Genomic DNA, 9,992 nt, shown 5'->3' on the forward strand with positions numbered 1-9,992 from the left:
GATGCTCCAGACATGAAGCCGAATGTAGATGGAGCCAGACTAGGGATGTCAAACATGCCCTTAGGCTCTGCAGCTGGAGGTGGTCCAGCTTTATCAACCCCTGAAGAATCAGGCTCTCGAGAAACGACACCAGGCTCCTCATGGGTTACCTCTCCCTCAGAAAGAGCTTCTTTCTCCTCCTCACTAGGCCTCTGGGTATCTTCAGTTGGCCCTCCTTCGGTTGTCACATCTGCCTCTCCTGACAGTGCTGACTTTACAGGGTCACAACTGTCCTTTACATCACCTATCCCAGAGACAGTCTCATTTTCAGAAGGTCCTGTGGGTTCTTGAGGTAAAGTTTCTAGTGGTTTAGTTGGCTCTTGCTCTTTATTAAACATACCAAACAGGTCACTGGTCAGGGACTCAGTGGGGAGGTTGGTTGGCAGACCAAAGAAGGAGCTTTTCTGCTGCGCCTGACCAGAAGCAGGAGGAGGAACAGGTGATGACCCAAAGAATGAAGTCTGTGGGGATGAGAAAAAGCCACTGGAAGCTGCTTGTTTGTTTGAGGCAGCAGGGGCACCAAACATGGACATGAATCCACCAAATCCAGATGGCTCAGGGGCCCTCTGTTGTGGTCTTGGTCCACCCATTCTTGGGCCAGGACCTCTAGGACCTCCCATACGGGGTCCTCCCATCCTTGGACCTGCCATTCTTTGACCTGGTGGGCCAGGTGGTCTTGCCATGCCTGGTCTGGGCTGCTGTTGTTGTTGTGACATCTGACCAGGAGGATACTGCTGCCCAATTGGAGGTGGAGGACTAGGCCCTGTCACCTGAAGTTGCTCTATCACTGAAGGATGGCTTTTTTCAGCTGGTCTCTCCTCAGTCGGAGATGGAACAGATTCCACAGGTTTCTCTGTTTCCTTTGTTACTTTCTCTGCTTCTATAGTTATGGTCTCAGATTCTATACCAACCTTTTCTGATTCAACCTCTGCCAGAGCAGATGTTTCTGTAGCTGTTGTTGTTTTCACAGCCTCGATTTCAATGACAGACATCTCTGGTTCCAAATCAGCCCTCTCAGATTCCAAATCATTCTTCTCTGATCCCACAGTTGCTTCCACTGAAACCATGCTAGATTCCGAGGGCTTCTCAGATTCTACTGGTTTATCAGCTTCTACTAGTGTTTCACATTCTGGTAGTTTCTCTGTTTCCAATTGTTGCTCCGTGTCATCTAATTTCACCTCAGTTGATTCCATTGGTTTCTCACATTCAAAGAGCTTGCCAATATATATTGGTTGTTCAGTGGTGGTAGATTCAACTGGTGCTAAAGTTTGCTCTGTTGCTGGAGGTTCATCTGCTTTCGGCAGAGGCTCCACCTCAGGCTGAGTATCTATTGGTGGAGTAGTACTTTCTTTAGCCTCATCGAGTTTCTCATCCATTCTTAGTTCACCTTCCACTGACACGGCTGGTGTAGACTCCAAAATATTTTTGTTAATGAGCTGATCATTTAGAGTCAAAGTTTCATCCATAATATCCTTTGTCTCTGATGTTGCCTGCTCAGGGGCAACCTCTTCCTTTTCAACAGTTGTTTCTTCAGGCTTCATTTCCTCAGGCTTTTTGTCTTCCATGAATGACATGCCAAGGATTCCAAAGCCACTAGTCTTAGGTTTGCTCTGATCAGTTCCTCCACCAAGTGAGAAGATGGAAGAGACTTTAGATCCTAGACCCTCTGGCTCTGGTGGTATGGAGGTCACTGGTGGTGCACCTGCTTGGTTCTGACTGGGGGGTGTTTGTGGGCTGGATCCACCAAACATAGAGAACATTCCTCCAGATGCTGAGGCTGGGGCTGGAGGGCCACCAAACATTGAAGACATACCACCAAACATAGAAGACCCAGCTGGAGGGCCTCTTGGTGGGGCAGCACCAACTTGAGGGCCCCTTGGACCCATAGGAGCTCTTGGGCCTGGAGGGCCTTGACCTCTTGGGCCCATAGGTCCTCTTGGACCCATTGGACCTTGAACTCTTGGGGCCATAGGTCCTCTTGGACCCATTGGACCTCTTGGGCCCATGTGAGGACCTTGTGGACCGGGTCCAGGGGGACCTCTAGGCATGGGTGGTTGCTGAGGAGTAGATCCTCCAAACATCGAAAATAGCCCTTTTTCTTGAGGTGGAGGCCCTCTTGGGCCAGGTTGTGATTGAGCAGCAGGTCCACCAAACATAGAAAACATTCCTCCAGATGGTGCTGTTGGTGCTGGGCCTCTGGGTCCAGCTGGAGGCTGAGCACTGGGGCCACCAAACATGGAAAACAAACCTGTTCCAGGAGTTTCTTTTGGAGTCGAGGAGCCAGGGAGGATGCCTCCGAGTATTGATGATCCAGATTGTTGTGGACTGGCACTGGAGCCACCAAACATGGAGAAAATGCCTTTCTCTTGTTCTTTGGGGGCTGTGGCCTCTGGTGGAGCAACCTCTGGGACTGAAATGTCCTCCTTAGGTGATAGACTCTCTGTTTCAGGAGAAGGTTCAGGACTGGACTCAAAAGCAGCATCCTTTTCATTTGTGATCTCAGGAGGCACTGCGGCTTCAGATGACGTTACCTCGGGAGTAGAGCTCTCTTCCTTGGGTGACAAATCCTCATACACTGGTTCACTGATTACTACAGCCCTGTCTTTAACTTCAACAACTGACATAGCTTCTTCTGAGGCTGTTACTTCAAGCAGAGAGTCTTTCTGACTAAGAACAGAATCCTCCAGTGGTGTAGTTGCGGGCTTCTCTAGTGATGGGGTTGTCTCGCGAAGAGTGACTTCAGTTGTTGTCTCATCCTGAGGAGGGGTAGACTGCTCACTGATCTTGCAGAATAGAGAATCCTGGAGCTCCGGGGGAACTACCTCAGTGGGTGTAGACTCCCCAGGAATACTGACCTCTAAGGCTTCCTGTTTTTGGATAAAGGGTGCACTTGAGTCCAGGTTGTCAAGCTCTCCTAGGGTTTCATTCTGTGGACTTGGAGGTGATATAAATAGGTGAGGTAGTCTCCTCCGAGGAACAGGAGGAGGCTCACTCAGTAAATAACCATCAGTTGGAAGTCTCTCTGAGGATTGAACCACTATGGAGAGATAATCCGGAGGAGTTATTTTCTCCTCAGACAGACTTGCGTTTGAGCCAACTGCAGCCGATGTTAATGAAAATGTTCTATCTGGTTCAGGGACAGTTACTTCTTGTTCCTCAATTAAACTTCCCTGGGGGGAAGTAATCGATTCAGACCTTGTAATGTTCTGTGATGGGATATCTTTGAGTGAAGTTTCTGTTGGAGAGGATGCAGGTGTCTGCTCTGACTGTGGTTGGAGTGGCTCTGAACCGGATCGACCAAGCTTTGACAGCATGCCTTTAGATGCCATTTCAGCTGTTGGACCTACTGCAGGACTCTGCACTGGGGACATTTGAGGACTTGGAATTGGAGATAGAGCTGATGAAGGAGAATCAAAACTTGTTCTGGTAAACATTGAGACCAGTCCTTTGCCTGATGTTTCAGTGGTTGGGCTTGCAGCTGGGGTTACAGCTGGTATTGCGCTTGGTGATGCCATTGGACTGGTTTCAGTTAACATAGACATGAACCCTTTACCAGCTGTCTCAATACTTGGAGAAGCAGCTGGAGACTCAGCTGGGGTTGTGGTTGGTGATACCAAAGTACTGGTTCTAGATAATATGAAACCTTTACCAGGTGTCTCAATACTTGGAGAAGCAGCTGGAGACTCAGCTGGGGTTGTGGTTGGTGATACCAAAGTACTGGTTCTAGATAATATGAACCCTTTACCAGGTGTCTCAATACCTGGAGAAGCAGCTGGAGACTCAGCTGGGGTTGTGGTTGGTGATACCAAAGTACTGGTTCTAGATAATATGAAACCTTTACCAGGTGTCTCAATACTTGGAGAAGCAGCTGGAGACTCAGCTGGGGTTGTGGTTGGTGATACCAAAGTACTGGTTCTAGATAATATGAAACCTTTACCAGGTGTCTCAGTACCTGGAGATGCAGCTGGTGATGCAGCTGGGGTTGTGGTTGGTGATACCAAAGTACTGGTTCTAGATAATATGAAACCTTTACCAGGTGTCTCAAAACTCGGAGAAGCAGCTGGAGACTCAGATGGGGTTGTGGTTGGTGATGCCAAAGTACTGGTTCTAGATAATATGAAACCTTTACCAGGTGTCTCAATACCTGGAGAAGCAGCTGGAGACGCAGCAGGGGTTGTGGTTGGTGATGCCAAAGTACTGGCTCCAGTTAACATGAAACCTTTACCAGCTGTCTCAATACTTGGAGAAGCAGCTGGAGACTCAGATGTGGTTGTGGTTGGTGATGCCAGAAGACTGGTTCCAATTAACATGAAACCTTTACCAGGTGTCTCAATACCTGGAGAAGCAGCTGGAGACTCAGCTGGGGTTGTGGTTGGTGATACCAAAGTACTGGTTTTAGATAACATGAAAACTTTACCAGGTGTCTCAATACTTGGAGAAGCAGCTGGGGTTGTGGTTGGAGATGCCAGAGGGCTAGTGCCACTTAACATGGACATACAAGTTCTATCTGGTGTCTCAGTTGGAATTGACGATACAGCTGGAGAGACAACTGGTGTTGACCCTTCTTGAGATGTTAAATTGAGATCTTGAATAGTAGGCTTGGGTGTTGAAGCTTCAGCAGTTGTAGTTCCTGCTGCTTCCTCTGACACCTTGGAACTCTCAGTCAATTTAACAACCAGATCTGGTAGATCATGAACAGGTGATGGAAGAGCGGCATCTTGGGTCGATGCTACTTCTGTTGTGTTGGGCTGGGGGATCACACTCCTTTTTTCAGGCATCACTACAGTATGAGAACTTGCTGGGACAGATTCTGCATGTGCTATAGTACTATGAGTGGTAGAGTCACTGAACTTGGAGACCAATCCCTGGATAGTTGTATCAACTGTTGGAGAGACAGTTGGAGAGACAGCTGGAGATGCCACAGGGGTCGGTGTGGAGATAGAAACAATAGGAATGACGGGTGCTTGCTGAGTTGTGATTGAGGTTCGAGGGCTTACACCACTGAACATGGAAACCAAGCCTTTGACTGAAGTGTCGGTGGTTGGTGATGTTGCTGATGTTTGAGTTGGAGACATCTCAGGTGTCAGAACAATAACTCTGGATAATGATCCTTTAGTCTGAGCTTCTGTTACCACAGGTGCTGTAGAAGCTGGGCCATGTAGTGTGGTTGCTTGAGAGACACTAACCACAAAGGTCTCAGTGGTTGGGTACACAGTTGTTGTTGTTGTTGATGGTAGGTGGATGGTCACTGAGGCTATAGGTGTACTACCCTGTATCTCATGTATACTCTTCACAGGTGGAGGAACAACCTGGGATCCATCAGGTGCTTGAATGGTCATCGCTATCCCTTCCCTCAGGCCTTCCTCATTCAAGCTTTCCACTGTTGGTTGTTTGATAAGAATCCGTGGTCTGGAGGGTGTGTCACGTTGAGCCACTGGCTGAGTTCTACCTATGAAACCTCTCATGTCAGGCTGTTGTTGTTGCTGATATTGTTGTTGTTTCTGATATTGTTGCTGATATTGTTGTTGTTGTTGATATTGTTGTTGCTGATTTTGTTGTTGTTGATATTGCTGCTGTTGATATTGTTGCTGTTGATATTGTTGCTGTTGATATTGCTGCTGTTGATATTGTTGCTGTTGCTGCTGCTGCTGTTGTTGTTGTTGTAGTTCCTGCAGAACTACTTTATGTGTTTCTTGTTTAGGATCAATGACACTTGGACCATTAATATGCTGTTGGGAACTGTCGTGTGTGATGGACATCCTTCTGACCTGAGCAACAGAGGTTTGAGGAGGTTCTACTTGTCTTCGAAGTGAAGGACTATGAAGAGTTGAAGCATTCAATGGACTTTTCTGTGAATAATCCAATTGTGATGGTGTGACTATGGCTTCCCTTCTGAACTGCATGCTAGGTTGCACAGAGGGCTGTGTTGATATGGGGGATTCTCTAGAAAACAATGGTTTCTGATCTGGAGAAACAGAGGCATCTGGTCTGACCTCAATATGAGAGGCTGTGGTTTGCTGCAGGTTATTATACTGATACAGTGAGAAAATAGAACCCCTTAGAGAGGAAAGATCCTTTACTTCTTGATCAGTTCTGATTATAGGTTTGTTATCTTCAACCTCCACACTCAGATCAACAGCGCCCTGAAGTGGCTTCTTTCCAATAGGCCTTCTTTCAACCCTTTCTTTCTTCACATTGGCGAAATCCATAGGTTGCCCATCCTCCAATACAGTGTAACGGACGGCCACAGGTTGGGGATTATTTTTTTGGGCAGAGAAGTCCATAGGTGTATTGAGGGGTTGGTTGTCTTTGTTTAGCTGCCTTGTAAGCGAGAGAACCCCGTTCCTGTGGTACATGGGGATCTGCTGGCGCAGAGGTTCTATTGTGTGGACTCCATTCATGCCTGGTCTTTCCTGTTGCTTTGCTCGGGCTTGGACTGTAGGGGCTTCCTGCAACAATTGTTGTTTAAGCTGAGAAGATGGTTCCAAAATCAAAGGAACACCAACAGACTTAATCTTGGTAACAGTGGGCCTGCTTTTAACTAGTGACATTACTCCAGTCCAAGAGGGTTCAGTGGTAATTTCAGGTGGTCTCTGGAGTGGATTTGGGGACATATCTAAGGAGCCTTTGATGGTGTTTGCTGGTGCTGAGGTTGTTTGGTAGGTTGGAACACAAGGAGGCACTTGCCCAATATTTTTAGGCATTTGTTGCCTGGGAACAGTTGGTTGCTTCTCGGGAGCAGGTGGTTCTACAATCAAAGGAACACCGACAGAGTCCTTCTGAGCTCTGGTATCGGTCAATGGCCTAGCCTTCACCAATGCCATTGCATCTGAATGGTCAAGATCTGTCAATACCTCAGCCTGTCTCACAAGTGTGTTCTGAGTTGACATATCTAATGTAGATTTTATAGAGTTTGCTGGAGCCGAAGCTGTCTGATAAGGTTGACGAGGAGCTGAGGCTGTCTGGTAAGGCTGAGGAGCAGAGGGCTGCAATACTCTCATAGATTGATTTGGAATTAAATGTTCTGTGGGAACCACTGAAGCAGATATAGCAGTTGGCTGGTGTAAAACAGGGCTGGGGGCTACCTGCTGTATTTGCACCTGTATTTTGGGAGGCTGGTCCACTATCAATGGAACACCAACAGAGTCTTTCCAGGCAACATCTCTAGCTGTAGGTTTGGTCTTCACCAGAGATATTACTCCAGTCTTGCTTGTCATTTCAGATTGGCCCTCCGATGGCATTGATGGCCTGGGAGACATATCCAGAGCTGCTTTTACAGAGTTTGCTGGGGCTGATGCTGCCTGATGAGTTTGAACAGTGAGCGGTTGATTTGACAGCGACTGTTTTCTGGCAAGGACACCAGCCGCATTCTGGAGAGGTTTTTTATGCTGTAAACCCTGCTCGGATTGAGCCCGAGTTACGACTTGCCGTAACTGTGGTAGATGATGTCCCTGAATTTCTGTGGACTCAACTTTAAAGGACAGGTCAACAGAGCCTTGCCGATCAGACATTTCCTTCAAGGAATTAACAGTTGAGGTTCTTTTGTTCAATAAAGACATTGCCTCAGTACCAAGATTCACTGACGGCATATCAGCTAAATCAAAAGATGGCCGAGGGGAAGGTTTTGGGGACATATCCAATGTGGCTTTCATTGCATTGGCTGGTGCTGTGGCCTCCTGGTAAGTTTGTCCAGTTGTTGGCATATAGCCAATGGACTGGTTTGAATGAGATAGCTCCTGTGCGAAGACTACCCTTTTGTTGGCAAGGCTCGGGGAAGTAGTCACAATTGGACTTTCTAGGGACTCAACTTTTAAGGACAGGTCAACAGATCCATGTTGATTAGACATTTCCTTCAAAGGATGAACAGTTGAGGGTCTTCTGTTCAATAAAGAAATTGCCTCAGTACCAAGATTCACTGATGGCATGTCAGCTTTGTTATCAGATGGTTGAGGGGATGGTTTTGGGGACATATCTAATGTGGCTTTCATTGCATTGGCTGGTGCTGTGGCCTGATATGTTGTTGGTGTATAGCCAATGGAGTGGTTTGAAGGAGATGGTTCCTGAGCAAAGACTGCCCTTCTGTTTTCAACCTGCTGCCTCAGAACAGGGCCTGGGGTAGGAGTTACAATTGGACATTCTAGGGACTCAACTTTCAAGGACAGGTCAACAGATCCATGACGATTAGACATTTCTGGTAAAGGAGCCACAGCTGAGGGTCTTCTCTTCAATAAGGACATTGCCTCAGTATTAACATTATCTGGTAGCATCTCAGCTGAAGTACTAGATGTCTGTGGAGATGGTTTTGGGGACATGTCCAATGTGGCTTTGGTTGAATTGGCTGGTGCTGTGGCCTGATAAGTTTGTCTAGTTTTGTACATGGATTCAATGGACTGGGCTGAAGGAGATGGTACCTGGACAAAGCTCGCCCTTCCGTTGGCAATAGGCTGTCTCATAACAGGACTTGGAGAACAAGTCACCGTTGGACTTTGCTGAAGGTGCTGCTGAAAAACAGTTGGAGAAGGTAACTGAGGTGGTTGTTGTCGCTGAATTTCTGGGGACACAACTTTAAAAGATAAGTCAACAGATCCACGGCGATTAGACATTTCCGGTAAAGGAGCAACAACTGAGGGTCTTCTCTTCGATAATGCCATTGCCTCCTTCTCAGAGGGTTTTGGGAACGGTTTTGGGGACATGTCCATTGCACCTTTGATATAGTTAGCTGGTGCTGACTCAGAATGGTAAGTCTGAACTGATGCAGAGGATCTTCGTTCAAGCTGTGGTCTCTGAATTGGTACAGAGGAAGGTCCTGGTCTCTGATTGGTTACAGAGGAAGATTCATACTCACCCCTAATTTCTGGGCTGGGCGATCTTCTGACTGGTATATGGGACTGTACACTGTGTTTGAGAGAGGTCTGATGACTAGCAGAAATTATTGGAACTCTTTGGGAGTTGAGCTCATCTTCATGAGTCCATTCAATTTCCTCTTCTTCAAGTTCCTTTGTCAAATCTTCAACTTCCGCCGGTGTCTGTTTAGCTGTATTCGCCTTGTGCTGAAGCTTTTCTTTAGCTCTTTTCAAATTGTACTTTGTAAAGTCAACAACTTCTTTAGGTATTTCAGCAGATTTCTCAGTTCTCTGCATTGAATCCTTCGATTTTGTGCATTTTTCTGTTTTAGCTACGGTTGCAGAGAAGTCCATTGCTCTGTTGCCTAGCCGAGGGTCTGTACATGTGCCAATGAGCTCATTCACGCGATAAAGGCAAGTATTGTACGAAACTGGGTTCATTGGGTGCTGCAAACTCCCATCAGCTAACATAAATTTGGGCACGGGTGGCTGAGGGGGTTTTACTGGTTCTTGTACAACTGGTGAGGCAGATCTTCTGTCTATTATCACATTTCTATTGGTAGTATTCAAAGATGCTGGTTGTTGATATCCAACAGGTCTGGTTTGATTCATTCCTATAGCAGAGGTCATTTTGTTTGTCTGCTTTATTGGTGGTGTGGGCTGCTGTGACTGCGAAGACTGTCTGACAAGCCCCGCTCTCTGTGGTGAAGACACCGCCGGTGAACTCACTGCTGCAGTTGGGGGTGTAGGTAAGATTCGGCCAGTAGCCGTGGTGGCTGGCTTTGGTGGCTCCTGTTGCATTGTGGGGTGAGCCACACTACTTGGCACATCCACAATTTTGGATTTCAAACTCTCAAAGCCGTAGGAGAGCATGCTCTTTGCCTGTTGGTCAATGGAGGTGGCCTCCTGCACAGTGGGCTCTGTAGGTGTTTTAGCAGCGCCTGGTGTTAGAGGAAGCTTTCTTCCTGATGGAGCAGATCCTGGTTGTGACCCAGGAGCAGAAGGGGTTTCTGGGAGGTTTCTAAAAGTCGCTGAGGCAGGCACTGGAATCCTACTAGACATTGCTGACGGTACAGGGTCTCCATTTGGGATTGGAGCTGTTGGAATTGA

General features: G+C 47.2%; 1 protein-coding gene across 1 annotated transcript in view; it reads right to left on the bottom strand.

Annotated features, from left to right (window-relative positions):
- Positions 1–7,638, bottom strand: part of LOC116374782 (uncharacterized) — a 13,715-nt gene extending 6,077 nt beyond the window's left edge. Inside the window, exons 1-5 of the mRNA XM_031829489.1 lie at positions 5,674–7,638; positions 2,819–2,973; positions 1,853–2,259; positions 380–452; positions 1–283 (exon numbers count right to left, since the gene is read on the bottom strand). The exon at positions 1–283 is cut by the window's left edge and continues 624 nt beyond it. Coding sequence (XP_031685349.1) covers positions 1–283; positions 380–452; positions 1,853–2,259; positions 2,819–2,973; positions 5,674–7,628 — 2,873 coding nt within the window. The 5' untranslated portion in view covers positions 7,629–7,638. The remainder of the gene's footprint in view (positions 284–379; positions 453–1,852; positions 2,260–2,818; positions 2,974–5,673) is intronic.
- Between the last annotated feature and the right edge of the window lie 2,354 nt (positions 7,639–9,992).

Source organism: Oncorhynchus kisutch, linkage group LG8, assembly GCF_002021735.2.
Source record: "Oncorhynchus kisutch isolate 150728-3 linkage group LG8, Okis_V2, whole genome shotgun sequence".
NCBI lineage: Eukaryota > Metazoa > Chordata > Actinopteri > Salmoniformes > Salmonidae > Oncorhynchus > Oncorhynchus kisutch.